Here is a 22,256-nt window from a genome sequence, read left to right as displayed (position 1 = left end):
AGTAATTATTTATTAATGTATTTATGCGTTTGTATAATCATTGAATGTATTATTCACTGTGTAATTAAAATATTTTTTCATAATCCTAAAAATATTTACAGTATTTAATACTCATAATATTATGATATTAATGTATTTACATTTTATTATTGCATTATTATGTGTATTTAATCTTAAATTTAATGCGTGATTAAAAGAACAATTTGGAATACTGAAAGCAAAATAGAATATTTAAGTCATTACAGGATTAATGCATTTAAAAGCAAGTTATTTATTAACTTATTATTAATGTATTTTACATGTAATGCATAATTAAAATAGTTTTTTATAATACTGAAAAAGTATTTATTTATTATACTTTAGAATATTTATACTCATAATATTACAGCATTAATATTTAAATGCACTTGTTTATGTATTATTTATCTATGCAATTATTATTTTAATCGACTTTGTGTTCAATGCACAATTTTTTTATTATTTTTTTATTGGCATTAAAAAAAATTTTCTATGACCTTTTTCATAGCTTGATATCTGAAAAATAACCTAGATTTTTTTTTTTTTCAGGCATTACTATAGATTCCAAAACAATAGATGTGACACTACACATCAGCTGTTACAGATGTTCAAATCAAAAACATCATTATTTCTAAGTTCTCATCACTTTTGGAAAAGCTGTTGCTTTTAGAATATTTGTCTTCCCTTCTTTCAGCATGAGACCCAGTTAAAATAGCCACCGAGTAATGTTCATTTATTATGGTTGTCTTTGTTGGGGGTATTTTAGGTGGAAAAACTCAAGGCTGGACATTCATTGGTTTAAGAGCGCACATAAAGGAGGGGTTATTTATGAGTGCACACATGCTTTCGTTTGAGTGCTGGGATGATTGACATTTGCGGGGAAGTGTTATGTCAGTACGGGATAGAAAGATCTGAGGAGAGATGCCGGGAATAAAGTACGGCTGTCATGTGGGATGCCCAGCCATAGGTTTATTTACGACTTCTGTACGAGGAGGCGGAGCATGTGTGCATGCAAGAGAGAAAGAGTGCAAAGCCTGGAAAAAAGTGAGAGAGGGAGAAATTGGGAAACAGATTTTAGGTCACTGAGGCAGAAGATGAGGGCAGGAAAATCAATGAGAGGTGAGAGAGGTTTAGTTTTAAGCTGGGACTGCGGCAGTATGCCATCCAATAATCCCGCACTAACTAACTCCTAGCAGGAAGTCAACACTGAGAACCATGACAGCTGTCCTCAATCAGTGTGTGTGTGTGTGTGTGTGTGTTGAGTAGGATGGAGTTATCAGTCTGTGTGACCATCAGTGACTCTCTGATGTGTTTGGAGACGGACTGTGCCCTGCAGTGTCTGGTGCTGCCGTATAAAAGTCATAAACACGTAGGTAACAGAGTTGAGCAGGAAGTGAAGAATTACCCATTGCATTTGTGGGCATCATGATTGTGAGTGTGTGGGTGTTTGTATGGATGAATTAAGGATTCTGGGACGTTTTCAGCCTCTCAGCAACAGGAGTGAGATAATGTTTGTTGTGTGAATTAACATAATGCCATTTCACATTAACATATATTCATAATGTTCATTTGAAGAAGATGCCTATTCCCATGGTTGCTGTGCGGACTGTGAAAACTCTGAAAAGGTTTTCCCATCCTGCAAACCATTGCTGTCTCGTTGTCCCCGGAGACCACTGGAGGACGTTCATTCATGTTAACGAAGTCACGTCTGTCTGCGCTTTTGGACCGCCTGGTTCTGATCCAGGTTCAGACAATTGCATTCACTTTCAGCTGATTAACTTCTAGAGTTTACACACACGCAGTGAATGTGAATCACTGCTTTGACTGCTGCCATATGTCAGTCTAATATAAACCTCACTATGTAGTGTTTAGACATCACACTTTAACAGCCAGTTGGAAGGTCATAGTCACATACTAATCTCACACTGTGTGCTCTATTGATTATTTTAAAACAATTAAGTATAATATTTATTTTACATTTTTTAAATGTAGTATTAGTATTAGTATTATTCATAGGTCTTTAGTATTAATGTTTGGCACTATTTTTTAAAGTGATCAGACTTATGATGATAAAAAATATCCCAGGAACCTAGGGACCTAATACTGTAGTAAATAATACAAAGTAATAATTTAAGAATACAGAAAAAATATATAAATTAAAATATATAAAATATAGTTATAATACCGGAAAATAGTTATATTTAGTACTCATAATATTACAGCATTAATTATTTACATTTACGTCGTTATTAGTGTATTATTTGTGTATTTCACTTGAAATGGAATGCATAATTAAAATATAGTTATATAAAATGCAGAATTTTTTTTTAAATATTTAATACTCATAATATTACAACTTTAATGTATTTACAATTCAGTAGTTATAATATTGAACAGTATTTATTATATTTAATGCTCACAATATTGTATTATTTTAGATTTAAATGTAATCATTTATTAATATATTATTATTGTACTTAATATAAAATTTAATGCATAAATAAAATATAGTTCTATATGATACTGAATGATATTTATAATATTTAATGCTCACAATGTTGTATTATATTGTATTTAAGTGTAATTTTTTTAAAAGTATTATTCAAGTATTTAGTTTTGAATATAATGCACATTTAAAATATATTTATGTAATACTGAACAATATTTGTTTTATACTTATAAAATTGCAGCATTCATTTATTTAAATGTAATTATTATTGTATTAAATGTACTGAAATTTAAACCATGACTAAAATACAGTTATATATAATACTGAACAATATTTATATTTTATACTCATAATATTACAGCATTCACGTATTTAAATGTCATTTATAAATCTATAATTTAGGTTTGCAGTATACAGGGCATGAAGTCATACCTCTGCTGTGACATTGCTGTCAGGAGACACTGTAACCTACTGTCTAGCACATGCTTTACATGTTATAATCTATGTTAGGCCTGTGGTTTGCACGAACAACTGCACTCCATCACTGTTGGGCTGAATGCTCCCCAAAGAGACTCGCGTTCAAGTGCGCTGAGAGTTTATTGTCTGCCGTTTTGACTGTGTGGGGAGAGGACAAGTACAGGAGGTCAGCAAGTAGCGCTCACTTCTTTTCTACACCATGCGTCGCATTGTTTTAGAGGGTCTAGATGTGGCATAGAGGCGGGTTTGGTATGTTATTTGTTTGTGAGTGTGTTTGATGTGGTTTATTTCGAATAGGAGAGAGGAAAAGGGGTTATTTTTATATATAGGGGCCTCTCGACAGCCATGATTAACCTCTGAACCTTATACATGGAGCCAGTGGTAACAGAACCCCTCATCCAGAGTGGCACAGAGAGAGAGAGAGGTATTTGTGGAGGGGGAGGAAGAGCGAGGAAAGTGCAGAAAAACAGGGAGAAGTAGTTTGTGGGGGGAAAGCTTGAATAAAATGTTGAGCCAATGCCAAACGTTTAGCCAAGTGAACCATTGACTTTGCATGGACAAGCAGAGTTTGAGGTCTCCTCTGAATACTAACAGAACCCGTGTTTTGTTTCCCTCCTCTTTTCCACATCTCAAGCGCTCTCTTGAAGTCTAGGCCATGTTAACTTGACCCAGCTGTGCTTCGCGCTGGGTTCAAATATTCAATTGCAAAGTGTAATCCTGTTCATTTCTATGCAGGAAATTCCTCCGAAGAATGAAATATCACGTTCTGCACAAAAAGTCTAATAAACACTTTATCCAGCAAGTAAGCGCTTCATTACGCTATCCATAATGGTGGGCTGTTTATGGTCACCAAGGAATGTAGCAGCTTAGCACATCCAATCACTAATATGTGTTTTACAAAACTTTGAAGGCAGCTCCGATATGAATATAAAATAGATATATTTATGTAGACGTATTATTTTAAATGTCTACATTTACCATTACAATGGTTTCAAAGGCAGCTCATTCAGAATTTGAATTATGAATGTATTAAATGGTGACGCGAGACATTATTAGGACTGAAGACATTATTAAATGCATTTAAATTTACTGCATATTAATACATCTATATTATTTACTTTATTTTGTGTGTGTGTGTGTTTGTCTATGTGTATATCTACAACATACATACTTACATAAATACATATTGATTTATATTATTTAGGGTTAGCAAAAGAGAGCTAAGATTTTGAGATGAGAATTGTTTTTGGCATGAGTACTAACTCCCAAAGTGCTATCTGAGCACACAAAAAAATTCTGCATGAGATTCCCAGGCCTGACAAGGGCACAAAAGGTTTTAGTAGCCTTCACAGCCAAGGTAATATCATCACTAGGACCACTTTCTGGTAAGGTCGTGTGTAGGATTTCTACATATCTGTCAGGGTGGTCTGTTCTTTATCAGTGTGTTTACTGGGTCAGAGGCCATGTGAGGATTGAGTTGTTTGAATCTGAGTACAGATGTTGTTATGCTTGGATTTGTTTCATTGTATTGTACACAACACTTGCGACCGACTTGTATATGTGTGTTTGTGTGTGTGTGTGTGTGTGTGTGTGTGTGTGCGAGAGAGAGATTTGTCAGTATTGCATGCATTTGCACATATGTCTTTTCTGCACCATGTGTGCTGTAAAAGTCATGACCCTTTGGGCACGGTATTAGGAGGTTGGTTTTTAAAGATAGTAGTATTATTTTTAGTCCAAACACTTTGGGATTTAGTTGCACATACCAAACACCATCTACTCTGTCTCATTTATTTTTGCATTCTAGACGTGGATGTTCTTTAATGTCTGGTTCCCACTGTTTAATATGACCTTTGCTTGTTCATCATTTACAAGTTAGCAACAAAAGAGGATGCTTTTCCACGAAAGAGCAATTTCTGCTGCGACTCGACTGCGTTTCCACAGATCCCTGCACCAGAGGACTAAATGAATATTTATGTGTATATTCATCTCCTGTTTTTATGTGGCGGGAATTAAAGGAAGATTTCCCTGAGAGGATTTAATGTTTTGTGTGTAGCTGATTTAATTTCAGATCTTATTAAAGTTAATGTATCATTGTGCTCTCTCAGCTCTTTGGGTTTTATGTATATATATATTCCTCTCCCTCCCTACTTCCTTTTTATTTCCCCTTTTTCTTCACGAGATGTTTCTTATTGGTTGTTATTACTTCCTTTGAGCGCCGGGCTGTTTTAGGCAGCGCTTTAATGAAGTAATGATGTTTGTGTCTTGGGCCGCAGACACGGAGGGTGAAATGAATGCAGTCCAGTAATTGCATGTTTTAGATTAGCGTCTGCAGCCCGAGGTCTCACAGAGGGGCAGATGGGAGGAAGAGAGACAGACTGGGGGGACGCAGGGAAGAAAGAGTGGGGAACTAAGTATGAATGGAAATGAGATGCCTCTTGTTTCTTTTGAGTCGGTGACGAAGTTGGAATTCTAGTATTTGAAAAGAAAGAACAGTTATACGCTGGATTTTAGTGGTGTTGGCCCTTGCAAAACTCGCCATCATGATGTTTATGTGTTGATATCCAGTTGACAAAGTGTTATTGATGCGTTAGATGGCCAAACGTCTCTGGTATTCTAGATATGGCTTAAGTCCATCCTTCATTGTAAGTAAATGATTGTATGTAAGTGTTCATATACTGAGCTTGATTTTATTGTCTCTTTGTTTTGAGATCCCATGGCCCCTGATGTACTTACCGGTACTTGTAAAATTGAGAAATTAACAAATGAAATTTAAACATCCAGTATAATATATTACATAGCATATAGATATAGATGAGTAGAGTAGAGAATAGAATAGAATATATGAGGGGGGAAATAAAATACATTAAAAATAAAATAATTAAAATGTTCAATATTTAAATATAATTAGAAATAAATATAATTAGAAATAAATATAATATATTGTGTTATAGAATATATGAGGGGGGAAATAAAATATGTGATGGATAATTAAAATGTACAATATTTAAATATAATTAGAAATACATATATTGCGTAATAGAATATATGAGGGGGGGATAAAATATGTATTGAATAATTAAAATGTACAATATTTAAATATAATTATAAATAAATATAAGTATTACATTTACTGTTAATAATATTTATTATTATTATTATTAAATTTAAACATAATTATATATATTATAAATATATTACTATAACTGTATAACTAACTTGTTTCAATATTGTTGTTGTTGATGATGATGATGATATAAAAGGGTTATACATCAGAAATAAACTTATTATATTTACAAATACAAATATCTATAACTAAAATGATACTGCTTCTATGATTATATATAAAAAATGAATAAATATATTACTTAATATATGACTAAAACTAATGAAAAGCTAACCCAAATTTTGTTAATAATAATTAATAAGAATAATAATAAGAAAAAGTATAAATGTTGTTTTGTATATCCTCTAATAAGAGATTGCCAGTTAGAAGTTGTTTACGGTTTTATTTTTAAATTTCTAAACTATGTAATGTATAAGCAGTAATGAAGAGTCTGTTTTGAGGACTAAATGAGTGAATAATGGGGTGCAGGGCTTGACTTTGGCCATTTACGACCCTTTCATTATTGTGGCTGTGCTCCCAGATGGAAACATTTACAAGCAGAGGAGGAGTGGACCTCTGAGAGAGAGCGAGAGAAAACAGCACAGCAGGACGGCAGAAAAAAAGATGAACACATAGAGAGAGAGAAGAAAGGGGAACAGTATCATCCATGCTGAAGGAGAGGAAACGCTCCCCTCCCTTCCTCATGCTGAAGCTCTGCCCAAATAACGCTGTGTTCCTCGGATTCTGTTATGCAACACGGAAACTGGATGATCGTGTGCTATGTTTAATATGACTTTTAATAAGGCTCATGTTGTTGATCATTCCTCTGGTGCTAAACTGAACCATATCCCAGAATTCTCCTGTGCAGTAGCCGTCACCTGAAACTCTGAGCTAGTCCAGGCGTCTGAAGTCTGCTCTCATCTAATCGGGGGTTCAGCCCTCTAGGGTCAAGGTTCAAAGTTTGTTATAAGCCCGGAGGGCAATTTTTTGTGCAACTTAAAATTTGTAAGAATATCATAGAAAACACACAAGCCCTCCTCCCTACCTGATGGCCCACAGAGGTCATTACCACGCTAGACTGCATCATGGGAACTTTTGAAATGCTCAGCTGCCTTTCTGATTAGCCCCTGGTGTTGTGATCCTCACATGTGACAAAGCCAGAAGACGCTTTAAACCCTTTTATAAACCTCGTCGTGAATTTGTAACCTACAAATCAGGTTTATTGTGCATTTTATTACGTAACATCAAGAATAAATTTATGTTTAAAAGAAAAAGTATAGTTGCTGAACAGTTTCTCATTTCTTTCTCTTAGGTGCGTCATTCTAAGCGCAGCTGTGCTGGAAAAGCCATTATTCTGACAGGCCAACATGCTCCGACGGACACCGAGGTCCAGTTGTACCAGAGAGTCCTACAGCAGCAGGGGTATAGAGTGGATCAGGCCCGTTATGCAGAGACCAGCGCCTCACTCAGACAGGACAGGAGAGGTGAGAGGGGAACGATAACATTTTCTCCTTTTGTGCTTTTTTAAAGGAGTAGTTCACCTAGAAATGAAAATGTACGTATTTATAAGATTTGGAGAGATATAGCATTACATCACTTGCTCACCGATGGATCCTCTGCAGTGAATGGGTGCCGTCAGAATGAGAGTCCAAACAGCTGATAAAACATCACAATAATCCACAAGTAATCCACATGACTCCAGTCCATCGTTTAATGTCTTGTGAGGTGAAAACTGTGTTTGTTAGAAACAAATTTTCCCTGCAGCTTTTAAATTTAAGCTGTTGCTTCTGGCATTATTCTATAATTTGAAATAATATTTTCCCCAGTGAAAAAGTCCATCCCTGTTGTCTTCTCACACACAAATATTATGTATTTATGTATAGTATTTGTTTATGACTGTTTTGGACTGTTTTCACTTGTAAACAGTGCTTTATCTAGGCATAATTTCAATTCTGATTCAGACTACATTACTCTTTCACTGGAGAAAGCATTATTATGGATGGAGGACTTGTATTTTTGCCAGAAGCAACAGTTTGAAATGAAAACATCTTACTGGTGAATATGTTTGTCACGAACATATGCAGATTTTTGCTTCAAACAATGTTAACTGTTGGACTAGAGTCTTGTTGATTAATTGTGGATTATGATGATGTTTGCATGAGCTGCTTTGGACTCTTATTCTGACGGCACCCATTCACTACAGCGAATCCATTGGAGAGCAAGGGACTTAATGCCTTACAAGTTTTCAACAAATGTTCTTTTTTTTTGGTGGACTATTCCTTTAATCCAATTTTGTGTTAAATCATGGTTGAAATTATTTAGGATTAATTTGCAGCAGTGGGAATGGAATCTCAAGTAAGTGCATTGAATTGTGGGATACAGTGTTCCGTGTAGTGTATTGTCATGCCACATTTCGATATTTAATATGACATCTGCGTTTAATTATGCATACAGAACATTTGCATATAACACACAAAATGCATACTGCATACAAAATGTATACTAAAATGTATACTAAAAATGTATACAATGTATACTATGATGTTAATGTACTGTTGAGAACATAACAGCAGCACACATTTGCATTCATGTATGGGCTCAGGACAGATTGGGTATGTTTAGACTGGCATGCTACCAACTTCTATTTTTGCACCACATATCACAGTATGCTAATTTTCTGGATGCATGGAATGCCTGCTGTCAACTAAATTCACCAAAATGTGTGGTATATAACCTGAGCATGCTGCAAATGCAGAGCAATACACTTGACTTAACCATCTGTTTCTAATGAGAAAAATGAACTGGAAGAGATGTCAATAATAAATAGGCCTAGAATTGTATTTATTACATTGTAGTCCCCAACAATTCATTTGATTGAAATGAATTTTTGTTTAAATGAAATTTTGAACTAAATAAAAAATGTGAAATAATTGTTTATTTCCAAGATAGATGTCATTTGACAACAGTGAAGCATACTACTGATTGATATATTTATTGTTGAGTAATTGAATTTTTGTGTGAGTATCCAATACACAGTACATGCTGTATAGTATGTTGTATACAAGTATCCCAAACAGTCTGATTTTACCTTTGTGTGATTTAGCAATGATTTATTTTTTGTGTATTATGTGAGCTATCATTGGTTGGTCTCCAGGGACAATGGTCAGATATATTTTAGTGGTCAATCAGATTGACCAATCAGAATGAAGTTAGAGAGCCATGTAATAAATTACAGTGCTGGCTTGTGATCTCAGAGGTTTGTTGTTCCCATCCAGCGTCAGGTGGTTCAGGGGTTAATTTGGTCTCCAGCTCAGTTATAGCACTGGTTCACGGTCACAGCTGGGGTCCTAAAACCTTCCTCCCCTCCTCCTCCTCCTCCCGGTCGTGACTGGACACAGAGAGGTGATTGAGATGGAGGCCTCTCTCATGAACTGTGCTGTTTAGTTTCTGTGTATGTTTTTCATGTTTTGTCACTTGTTTATTCCAAATTCTTCCTGAAATTTATACATAGATGCATAAACTAGTATTATGCAACCACAAATTGAGATTTATTGAGATTATTAGCACAAATTAAGTTATTTTGAGCCATTTCTTCAATATAAACAAACTTTAATTTTTCAAAAGAGTTATTTTGACTCCTTTTGAAAACCACATTTCCTGAAAGAAGTATGTAATGGCACATTATTGTGGATGAAGAAAAAATTGTCCAAACATCTGAGATCATTAGTGAAAATGCTTCTGTTGCACATTTTTCTCCAGCTGAATACACATTGACAAATTATGTATCAACATAACAATATGAGAAAGATGGGGTTTTTTTCTCAATATTTTACATAATCTCATTTTATATTGGATTGACAGTTATTTAGTGGTGGTTTTGTTCATTGCTTTAAAGGTACTAAAATTGCCATGCAAGTATGTGTATTATGTGATGAAACAAGCAGGTGTTTGTTTGCCGCTGCGGACAAAGACAGTTTGTGGACAGCTGTCAGTCAGATTGATGTGCTGGCCTGCAGACGCATCAAAAACAGCTAGCTCCACCCAAACAACTTTACCAGAACCATACACAGAAACACTGCCGATAAAACACACACTCATCTAATGCCAGGAACGCTTCCAATGCTTTCCTTTACCGGCACGTTAAACATCTCAGATAGTGTGTGTGTATATGCATGTATGTAAAGGGTTTAATTATCATAGATTTACACGTGGTGACAGTTATATAGTAAGTTCAAACCGTAATAGAGGTGCTTATTTAAATATGGGCTGTTATTATGCATTACTTATAAACTGTAGTCTAAGCTTTGGCCTGAAACACAACAGGAAAAGCAGAAACATTAAAATGCATTGAACTGATTAGAAATGGTGAGCTGTTAACAGCACTATCTGAACATAGAATGAGCTGAAATTACCCTGATTGTATCAGGAGGGACATGAAGGCTGATTTCCCATGATTCCCTTTGGCTATAAACAGTACTTCCTGTTGTTTGGGCTGGGACGGCACTCAGGCACAAATGTTTGGACTTAATGCCAAATACACACCAGCCCATATCCTGGAGCGGTGCTGAGCACCACAATAACTACCAGATGTGCTTTTTCCAGTTTCTCTCTCTCTCTCTCTCTCAAAGAATTTGATGTTTTATTAACTCAATAAACAATGGTTCAGATTTCTAAAGCATTAAACATTACATATGCACATACAACTTGATGAAGAATAAGTTCCTCAATCAACATCCTCTTGGTCTTGGATTGGATTAGTTAGTTGGAATGTATTTATTTGTTTATTTATTTACTATTTCGGGTTGGTTAATCAAGGCAGTGTATATTACATTTAACAGCTGTCACGTACTGAAGCATGTGCCATAATATATTCAGTTTGAAGTGGGCCGATCATATGTGACTTCTAGTTGGCTAATAATTGCGCCTCTGAACCCCTGGTCTGGAATCTGGTAAATTAAAACAGCAGTCATAAATCATATGTGTTTGCATGCAGAGAGGTTGTGTAGGGGGCTATGTGTCTTTGATGTCTTGTCAAAGCCATGAATGCCCCTCCTTTTATTCAAAGCTGCACAACAGATATTAAAAAAGTTAAAAGACTGTCAAGTATAGATGAAGGCAATCTTACAGCGAAAGGAAAATTGGCTGTGCCTCAGTTTCTTCCTTTTTGTCCTCATTTTTTAGGACTGTAAAACGATTTCACAACTATTGGCTGTCTTTATTAAAAGAGCGAAGATTTTTCCAAGTCTAACATTTTCTTCCTTAAGGTTTTGTGTTACTTTTTTTTACAGTGTTTACTTAGCTGTACTTTGGGGATTATTCTCCCCAGAGGTGAGCTAAATATGACCAAACCTCCCTTTGGGGACATTCACGAATGTCCTAATTTGGAAAAACTATTTATCAATAAAGTTATGGTATTTCAACATTTCCATCAGAAATATCTCACTTAAGTAAATAAATAAATATTATGTTTAATAATTAGAATAATTGATTAATATTATTATTATTCGGGAACAGGGATTTCCTCATTTGTAATAAAAAATAATATTTTCTGTTGAAACAAATGTCTTAAACTTATGTGCAGATATTGTTTTACTTTAATAGATGATATATTGCTGACTATAAATTATTAATTTGTTCTTTATAGTTAGGGTTTGTTTTGTTTGAACTTTAAAAAATGTCCTCATTTATATAGCCAAGAAAATGTGTGTGTGTGTGTGTGTGTGTGTGTGTGTGTGTGCGTGTGTGCTCATTAATCCTTTGTTTTTGGCAAACTGTCATCAGCACATAGTTGGTGCTGATCTTGCCATCTTTTTTCTTGCTTTCATTTCTTCATCTCTCGCTAAATATATTCTCCCTTGAACACAGATGGAAGAGACTGGTCCGTCTTGATATGCCTAAAGGGCTCTGAAAAAAGTTGCCTGCGAAAAATCAACTTCGCCCATCCGCAGCGCCGCCAGAGGGTAAGACCACCCACTCCCTACAGCCGACTGCAATCACAGCCAGTGCTCTCGAAGAGATTCCTGTTTATGATGCAACGTAATGCACAATCATTTAAAAAATATGGCACATAATAGATCTGACACTGAGAAGGGAAAGCAAACAAATGCCAAGCGCTAATGCCAAATGCTTTTTGTTTGAAATGACTGTGAAATAAGATACGGTCCAGAGATTCAAAGGGAATGTTTATAGAAACCAGGACGCAATAAAACATTCCAGCATCCTCAACTACTCTGAGCTCATGCTCTAAATGAAGAAAACCCCTCTATAAGAACTCTCGTATTTTACTTACGATTCATCTGAAACCTGTATTTAGTAATGCACATATAATGATCAGATTTGCTTAAATATCCCAGCTGTTTTGAGTCTCCTGGGCCAGTTATAGATCTGGATCTGATCCAAGAACAACTGCTACTTACTGTCTCAGTTATTAAATCGCTCTTGTTCATAAGCCGTTAGTCATCTCACTGGATCTTAAGCCATTACTGAAAAACGACTGTTTTAAATTATTTTAAACTATCCATCATGGTGGTCTTCGTTAAACTCTGACCTTTGATCCCTCCGGGGTAAAATCTTCACACAGGTTAACATAATACCAGCCTTTGCCGGAGCATTTCTGGACATGGGCGGAGTCTGCCGGTTTTTGACTGACAGCCAGCTGACAGGTGAGCAGAAATGTTCTAAGCGTTTCTTTCACACAGATACTGAGACAGTGATGTATATTTTGTAGCCTCAACATGAATTTATTTTCATTTCGGTTTCGAATGACTTTGTTCTGTGGAGCACAAAAGGAGACATTTTGCTGAATGGACACCCTGCTCTTTTCTGTACAACGATAAAGCATAATATAATCAACCTGTGCACTGTATTCCAAGTCTTCTGAAAAAAAATATGATATATAAATTTTTTGCATGAAATTTACAGTTCTCAAAAAAAAATTCTGACATTAACTCAAACAAAACAAAAGAAGATATTTTTAGCTATTTTTGACTTAATAATGAAAGTCAATGGGTCCAAACAGCATTATTGTACTATCATTTAAGTATTATTTATTAACATTTTAAATTAGCTTTTATTTTTTCAGTTTTTAAATTTTCAGTTTAAGTGCTTAAACTTATTTCAATTAGTGTGTAACACTTTTTTTAATCTACTTATGATTGATCTTGTTTCAGCTATGTTTTAATTACCCAAAATTATTTTTAAAAGTTTTAGTTAACAATAACAACACTGAATCCAAAACAACCTTTATGGACTCCATTGGCTTTCACTGGTTGGAAATAAAAAACTTCCTTTTGTAATAATCCTTTGTAATAAAGCATCGGCACAGTTAAATTGGTTAAAAAGTCCATTCTAAATTAAACAGATGCCTCCGATGCACTTCTGTCAGGTGCGTATTAGAGCATTTTAAGCGTGTCCCTGTAATTACTTACAAAGGTCAGTGTCAAGGGTAATATTTACCATGAGTAACTCTCTACTGCAGGGATAATTAAAGGTAAGTGCACATCATAAATGCCATTTAATAACAGCCATAGTGAGTTATCTTTTCTTCAGAAAGTTGCCTTTTTTCTTATATGTCAGAATGCTGCATTACAAAGCTCTTTGAACTTGATCAAGCTTAATTTTAATGCTTTGAACCAATTATGATCATCACTCCTCAAAGGAGGAGGATAACAGTGCCTACGTTTTGTTACAATAATGACCGTTTTTTCACCCGCTGCCCCTACGGCATCATGACCTCCCAGCTTCAGAAAAGAAGGCTTTGTCTCCGGCTCTGAAACAATATTGTCCTTCCTGTTGGCCTGACGCCCACAGAAACACGAACGATTGAGTCCTGGTGTTTGGGGTTTGGCTAGGCCAGGTGGTGTCCTTTTTATAATGGCATCTGAAGACAGGCGTACTGTAGAGTGCACAAATATACACATCACATGGACGGGTCAGTGACCGAGTTGAATGTAAACTCCACATAGCTCACACAGTTGGGTTGGGAATGACCGGGACTTTGACAGACGCACGAGTTGCTGAGATCCTAATGCTTTTTCAAGTGTTTTGGGTCTGGAATGGGGCCCAAGGCTGGTGTGGTGTGTGGTTGAACTGAAGGTTTGGAGACATGTTTAAGAAAGTATTAAGTATTGCTTGAGTTGTATGGTGTGATGACAACCTTTCTCTGAGGCTGGAGAGACATATGTGTGTGTTTCTGATTAAATGGTGACACGGCGATTAGAAACAGTGAAGGAATGTTCGTTTGCACAGCAGTGCCAGATCACCAGCCACTTATTCAGAAATGCTGAGCTGTGCATGTGCTGATATGAGGACTAGTAAACACACACATATGCACACTGCACATACATTGACTTCTGTTCAGCTTGGAATATGATGATAATTGCGATCAATTGATCCTAACCACAAATAGTGGTGGGGCTAGCAATGGTACCTTGTGCAATGGCACAAATACAAACCCAGAGAACGCCAAATTTTCTGTCTCTTATCAATTTTTGACTACATTGGATAAAAACTGGAAGAGGAAGGCTCCCCACCCTGATTGGTTTTGTATGTCACTTCTATGTAACCAAAAGTGCAACTTAATTTTTTTTACATTTTTTAATTTTTGATACTAATTAGTATACTTTTATTCAGCAAGGATGTGTTAAATTGATCAATAGTGACAGTAAATAGTTAATAGTGTTTTAAAATAGTAAAAATATTTTTATCTGTTACAAAAATATATTATTTTTCAAATAAATGTAGTTCTTTTGAGATTTTTATTTGACAAGGAATCCTGAAAAAAAAAAAATCATAGTTAATTAAGCAGCACAACTAGAAAACAGGTATTTTAAACAATTTCACAATTCACAATTGTGAATCACAATTTCACTTCTTTTACTTTGAGCAAAAACAAAAGAGACTCTTCAAAAACATTCAATAGGTGACCTTGTTTAAACCAAATTTTGAGGCAAAACTGCACAACTTCATGGTGAGATGCAATCCCAAAATGCATTGCGACACTGAAAGGTCATTATAACATGTTGGATGAGTCAAGAAAAATTTAATTCAGAAAACGTAACTTTTTTAACCTAATACTTAAGTGCTGTGTATTTGTATGCTAAGACTAACATGCAGTTAGCTTAGCAGCAAATTATGTTGAAATTATTTTCAATTAAAGTCTCTTATAAGCTTCACATTTGTTTTGCAGAGTTGTTTCCAATGTAGAGAATTTAAAATCAGTTACTGTTACTACCTGTTTAGACAGTAAGAAGTAAGGCAGCTCACTATGTTTTAGAACAGACCTACAGTTTACTTATCACAGGAGCAAAACCTGCATTTGAGAAACGTGGCCTAACTCAATGATTTAGTAACGTGGTATCTCTAGTCCACTGGTCTCAAGCTCAATTCCTGGAGGGCCACAGCACTGCACAGTTTAGCTCTAACCCTAACCAAACACACCAGATCCAGCTAATCAAGGTCTTCAGGATTACTAGAAACTTCCACGCAGGTGTGATCTGGAGCTGGTTGGAGTTAAACTCCGCAGAGCTGTGGCCCTTCAGGAATTGAGTTTGAGACCACTGCTCAAGACACATGTCTGGAGGTGTTTGTGGAAAGAATTGAAGTAGCTTTGGCCTTCATGTCGATACATGTGCTATGTGTCTTCCTCACAGAGGAAATCAATGTGCCTGAACTCAGACTTTATCCACTTCTCCCGTCTGTTTTCCATCTCAGGAGTGACATTACCAATACTTCCTTCTGCCTGTGCTTTTTCCACATCTCCACAAGAGGGAACCCCAAATGCTGCTGAAGATGAACGGTAAGTCAAGTCACATCTAAAGGAACTTGCCAACCCAAAATATTGCAATGTCAAGCGTTATTGTGATTGTGTCCTACAGGAGGCAGCCAATCACACACAACCGCTCGGCCAATCAGGACCTGAATGCCACCGTAAACGTATACGTCCTGGTTACCTCGGCAACACCGCTGACCGCTTTTGTCCACCGCACAGCCTTGGTCAAAACCCACTTGGATAAAACTAGTTATGCCACCGAGGTAAGCAAGCACTTGAGTGAGAGCTATAAAACAATTACAGTCAAAATAAAACAATATCTGCATCTCAGTTCTCAAATGAGCTTATGATTATTAGGTGCCTTTTAGCTATTTCAATAAGCATTTATATTTTTTAAATCAGATCAGACGAGATTTTTCCAGTCTTAATATTGCAGTTTGGATCCCTGTGCTGCCGTTTAATGATGATGAAGGCTTGGCTAAGCATTTATTCCCCATGTGATGTTTATTAGGCCTCCACAGCTGTGAAACACTGCTCTCTCTCTCTCTCTCTCTCTCTCTTCCTTTCGCTCTCTCTCGCTCTCTCTGTTTGTGTGTGATGCCAGATTACTGAAGAGGCTTCAGTCAGAGTCTTGTAAACAGCTGGAGGGCACACTGAGATCTAATAAGACACAGATCATGTTAACTGAGTTTCAAGGGTTGATAAAAGAGCCCTGACAAACAAGCAGATCACTATCAAGTCTTCATAAATGTCTGCTCGTTCCCCCCTGGTTGTTGGTATGTGAAGATATGCTTAGCACACCTTATGGAAAACGTAGTGTGTGTGACAGTGAGTGACAAAACCTCCCTTTGGTGACATCCTCATTAGAAGTAAACAATAAAGCTATATAACAGGCTATAAACTAAATTTATATATGGGTCAAAGATGAGACAGCCCATTTTAGTGACTGCTTCAAATTAAAGTGGGTGTTTTACTAGATAAAATGTCAAAATATGGGTGAAATAATCTTTCAGCATAACATATTTTTATGGAAAAATGAAACAACATATTTATTCTGACTTGTACTTGATAAAAAAAAAAAATATATATATATATATATATATATATATATATATATATATATATTAATGATTAAAAACAAATGGGTAAAACCTAGTGGTTTGAAGGATAGTGTCAAAAATATCTTAAGATTTCAAATGACAATTAATTAGTATTTTAGGGTTGCATTGTGATCCTTACTAGAGTCTTTTAATGTTTCAGACACATGTGTCTCTAAATATCTGATGTCTGATGATTTTTGTTCTAAATATGCCTGACAGGATTTTTTAAGGTATACACATTACTATTACACTGATTTACTTTTTTTCTGTAAATAATGGTAAAAACTTGATTATTTTTTGCTCAGAGAAAACCTAAATAAAACAGGGCATAATATAATGTATAAAAAAAATAAAGCTGCTTTAAACTTTTTATTGTTTTGGTTCTGACCCATATGAACCAATCAGTTGATTCCCATTGTTTATTACCCCTTGTCTGTAATAATGTGTAGTAATAGACTATTGTTCTTCTGCTGCCCTCTAATGGTAGCTCTCTCTCATCACTTTTCTGTCTAGCTCCTCAGCTTCCTCTATCTCTGCCTATTGTACAATGGCAAGGTTTCTCTGACATGACTTAATGTCTTGATGCTAGTATGTGTACAGATCCCTCACAAAGTTAACGAAATACACACTAATATTTGTAGTGCTCACAAACATTCTTAAAATCAAAATTTGAGACACTATGCAAAATTATTAACAGGACATAGTCTTAATAGGTAAACGGATAGTTTTTTACTTCAAAAAATAGCTACTTTATAGTAGCTGATTCACCCAGAAATGAACATTTGAAAATGACATTTTAAGAGACCCTTAACTGTCAACAAGTCTCAGTATGGTTTGTGTCATCACCTAGAGGTTATCGAGTTAGACCGGATACATCATTTGTTTTTGTCTGTTACTGTATCTGCAGCTGTAGACTGCTGTAGTCTGTCAGTGTTAAATCAGTATTGATGAGCAGTAGTTGTAGTGTAGAGAAATTGCAGTGTTCTGCTCAATCTGTTTAGAGAGGCTGAGTGAAGTAATGAGATCTCTCTGTTTTCCTCTCAGCTGAGTTTATGTACTGTGTCAGACTGATTTAGATTCCTTTCTTTCAGTTACAGGTGTTCTTTAGAGAAAGACTGGGTGCTGATCTCTCTCATCGGGCCGTTGAGCACATGAATCGCGTCATCAGTGACATCCTAAAGGCTGCTCTATTAAGCACAAAGGAGAGCAGCTACACGCCCAGGTCAAAAACACACACTTCAACCAGAAAATAGCCACATTAAAAAAAAGAAAAAACAATTTTTATGTACATATTTGTCATTATATAAACCTGAGTGTTTTTTGTTGTTGTTGTTTTTCTTATAGGTGTCAGCTTTGTTTTCAGTTGATGACCTTCTCACTGCGCTATAACTCTTCTCTTCATCCAGTAGTGGTGAAGGTAAGAATAAATACTGGTTTAGAATTGTGCTTGGTGAGGACAGAGGTGTAAAAATGATTTTAACTGTAGATGATCTGCTATGCAAGCTCTCAATATGACCACTAGATGGCAGCATATTAATACACTTTCACATTTATTATTGGTCTGCAATCTTTCTGTCTCAGCTTCAGACTGATCTACACTTTGATGGAATGAAGGACCCTCTCTTTGACGGACAGATAGCCAAAGAGTATATGCTGGAGGATGTGCTGAAACTGCTTTTCCCAGCATGCAGCAGCGAGCCCGTGGAGCAGGAAGATAATAAAAATGTAAACATAGCTTCAGTTTTTCCTGATATTATGATGTGCAAGTGAACTAATTAATGCACATTTTTAATTAGTAGCTAAGACTTTTGTTGTGATTGTGTTTCATGAATGAGGTCCATTTAATAATAAGTGAATTCAAATGTAAAATCAGTCATTTCTCATGCTATACAAACTGTCAATTTGTATTTATTCTGTTCCATTTCCTTTGAATTGTTTTGTTGCTTTGTGAAGTACAGTCATTTTTAATGCATATCGAGAGCTTTCATTGTTCTGATCTTTTTATTTGAACATGATGTGCAGTACGGTGACTGTGAAGGGCCAAACGGTCTGTGTCTGCCTCCAGATGAGATGAATTTATTGCAACAGTTCAATCAGCACCTCAAGAGACCAGGACCCTTTCAGCTGGTAAAGATACATTTTATGCACTTTAAAAGATACTCATTCCTCAAAGCATATTAAAATAGTTGAACCTGCACAAATTGATTTAATATAATGTTAAACTGGACTTGTTTGAAGGCTGTGAAATTATCACATGATAAACGTGTTACTCTATGTGCATTTTTGTCTGTTAAATGAATCGTGTGTGTGTGTGTGTTGGCAGCTCTACCCTATATCTCCTCTTCCTGATGATCTCCACCATGATCTAATCCAGACAGAGTCCCTCAGCGCACAGGATTATGGATGGAGACCAGCTCTCATGGCCTTGCTCCAAGAGCTCAGCCTTTACTACACGAGAAAACATCAGACCGAGAGGTTACACGCACACAAACACACACTTGCACAACACGACACATTTGCAGATTCTCACGATCAGTCCGAAGAGAATATCATTCACAAAACAGTATTTTATATTGAGCGTGTCCTGTTGATTTAAGCCTGTTGTCCAGTCAAAACTTTTTCACCACACAATAACTCCCAAACCTCCTGATGTCTTCATTTTATATATTCATTTTTTTTTCTCACTCTCACACACTATCTTTTTCTGTTAAGAAAAAAGAGGAAAACAGATGCCCTATTGAGCGATTATTATTATTAATTTAAAGTGCCGTTGAATATACATTTCCATTTTCCTGCAAAAGTAAAGTAAGAATAGCTTAATTTCACATTTGGTCACATTAAAATTAAATTTTTACTTTACTTTACATTTTTACTTTATATATACTGAATGTACATGTGTGTGTGTGTGTGTGTGTGTGTGTGTGTGTGTATATGTGTGTGACATTTTAATATCAGGAACTATTTTATTTTATTTTAAGCCAGTGGAAAATATAGACAATTTTAAATAAAAAAACGTATGGTTGAGCCATGTAAGGTCTGGGTATCTGTGATGATTGGATTTGTGTGTATGCTGGATGGTGGGAAGTAAATTGTCTGCATCTGTCTGGCTGGACGCGAATCCAAACCAGGACACAACTCCAGTGCACAATGATATAACGGTCTTTGAGCATCTTACTTCATTGAGGGATGATTGATTGCCTCTCAAACAAATTAAGACACTTTTTCAAGCCAGCACTGATTGTTTTTATATGTTCAAAAGTAGAGGGAAAAGCCATAAAAGGCTCGCTTTTGCTCTTCCTCGGGGGAGAAAAATCTAATAACGTCCCATACTACCAATCATCTGCATTTAACAGACCATTCTAGAGCACTTGTTGAGTTTCCTACTAAAAATTACTGTGATTTCTGTAATTCCAACAGTTTGGACAACCCAAAGAGCCCAGAGGCTTCAGACCCGCTGTCAAGAAAAGGCAAGTAGCATGTGGTAACATATTAGCCTGACCATATGAACTACAAATACACATTTGATTTGTTTTTATAAAGCACCAGCTGTTTGTACTTAATAAGAAAATGAAATAAAACTGTTAAATTCTCCTGTTTTCTAGGGAGGTGTGTTGATCCCCACCTGAGGCAGTTGTACACAGACCCTCCTTTGGTGCTGATGCCAGCATTTAACGCGCTTGAGAAGGAATATCGCGCCGAGGTTCCGTTTGATGTGATCACTGTTCGAATCTGGCCAGAACCAGTCAGCCCACACTGCCACATTCACCTGGACGAACACCGTGGACCCAGGTAAACCAAACACTAATGGCATAACCACAAACTCAGCTGCCAGATAGTAGACTTAAGTTTAGTGGATAAAAACATGAAATGCAGGCATGCAGTCAGTGTTGTAAAACACAGCAGCTTGAGCTGGGAAACAATGAACAAAGGGTCTGCGGTACGGTAATGTCGTGGCTGCCTTTTCTTAGTAATCAGATCTGGCTTCTTATGTGTCAGCTCCAACTCACTTCTCCGTTTGATTGATTTATCAGATTAATTTCTGAATATGCTTTCCCATGCCCAGCGAGTCACACACATATCCCCATGTAAAGTCCCTGATTACTGCCTATTAGACTCTGTTACAGCCTGTAATCTGTACAGAGCTTTTACATATTTAAAGCTGACCCTGACCCAGGATTACAACAGGAGTTTGACGTTTTCACCATTTCATTGCTGTTAAGTGAAACAATTTTATGCTAATAAAAATAAAATAAAAAATAATTATGGCCAAAAATATAAATAAACAGCAAAAATAAATTATCGTTAGTGAGAGACTATATTCAGTTATTAAAATTACACAAAATTATTGGTGAGAGAATAAATAAACTACGTAAAATTATGTCAAATGAATAATGTATATGTTAATGATAGATAGATAGATAGATAGATAGATAGATAGATAGATAGATAGATAGATAGATAGATAGATAGATAGATAGATAGATAGATACATTTTTATTGAAAACTGTCTGATGTTTTGTCAGACATCTTGTAAAATGTCCAAATAAGTTTATTTAAAACACAATATTATAATTATAATAATTTCATAAAGTTAAAATTTTGTACTAAAAATCTTTTAAATGTTATAAAATATTTAATTATTTGAAATGACTGAATCAATGTGAATTATTTAGATTATACCGTGAAAGTAATGGTTTAGATCACATAAATAGCACCATTATATAACAACTGCATTTTTTTTTTACAATAAAGCATTTCAGACAAAAGACTAAACAGTTAATAAAAGTTAATAGTTCTACACACAGAAAGCAAAGGGTTGACTGATCCCGTCTGCATGCAGTCTGAGCCGTCTCCTTTCTCAAGGTTTTGTGAAAGCACAGCTTTATTTGTCCACGAGTGAGGGGTCACCTGTTGACTGGGACCCAGTTTTAATCCACAGTAATCCTCCTGTCCTGTCACGACATTAATAACAGAAAGTGAAGGCTGAGAGTGTGTGTGTGTGTGTGTGTGTATATGTGATCAAGTATGCTGAGTTTCTCAGAAGTTTCCTCTGTTTCCTTCAGGATGGCTAACTACCCGGTTGGCCTGGGCAACAGCAGAATCAACATTCTGGTAATGGACGAATCAGAGGCAGAGCCTGTCGTCATGACGATATACACTCTGCACATATACCGTGAAAGCAGGCCCAGTCTGCCAATGTTTGATGAGTATGTGATGTGCAGCTTTGTGCAGGTACAAACACTCACACACTCTCACCAGCTCCTCTCCTAAACACTAACACACACATCTGTCTAAGAGGAATTTGTCGGCCTTCTTATGAAGTTTGTTACATTCCTGAGG

At 36.0% G+C, this 22,256-nt stretch overlaps 1 protein-coding gene across 3 annotated transcripts in view; it reads left to right on the top strand.

Annotated features, from left to right (window-relative positions):
• Positions 1-22,256, top strand: part of cped1 (cadherin-like and PC-esterase domain containing 1) — a 48,785-nt gene that overhangs the window by 1,114 nt on the left and 25,415 nt on the right. The window contains exons 2-14 of one of the 3 annotated variants that reach the window (XM_052554996.1): positions 7,360-7,531; positions 11,913-12,007; positions 12,628-12,709; positions 15,759-15,843; positions 15,923-16,079; positions 18,014-18,138; positions 18,261-18,333; positions 18,498-18,641; positions 18,939-19,043; positions 19,240-19,391; positions 20,334-20,387; positions 20,523-20,705; positions 21,980-22,148. In XM_052554996.1, the coding sequence (XP_052410956.1) occupies positions 7,360-7,531; positions 11,913-12,007; positions 12,628-12,709; positions 15,759-15,843; positions 15,923-16,079; positions 18,014-18,138; positions 18,261-18,333; positions 18,498-18,641; positions 18,939-19,043; positions 19,240-19,391; positions 20,334-20,387; positions 20,523-20,705; positions 21,980-22,148 (1,596 nt within the window). Of the gene's footprint in view, positions 1-7,359; positions 7,532-11,912; positions 12,008-12,627; positions 12,710-15,758; positions 15,844-15,922; positions 16,080-18,007; positions 18,139-18,260; positions 18,334-18,497; positions 18,642-18,938; positions 19,044-19,239; positions 19,392-20,333; positions 20,388-20,518; positions 20,706-21,979; positions 22,149-22,256 lie in introns of all 3 variants that reach the window. The other 2 variants (XM_052554995.1, XM_052554994.1) reach the window with 2 other exon arrangements.

Source organism: Carassius gibelio, chromosome B4 (assembly GCF_023724105.1).
Source record: "Carassius gibelio isolate Cgi1373 ecotype wild population from Czech Republic chromosome B4, carGib1.2-hapl.c, whole genome shotgun sequence".
In the NCBI taxonomy this organism is placed as follows: Eukaryota; Metazoa; Chordata; class Actinopteri; order Cypriniformes; family Cyprinidae; genus Carassius; species Carassius gibelio.
This window is presented reverse-complemented; position numbering and strand designations above follow the sequence as displayed.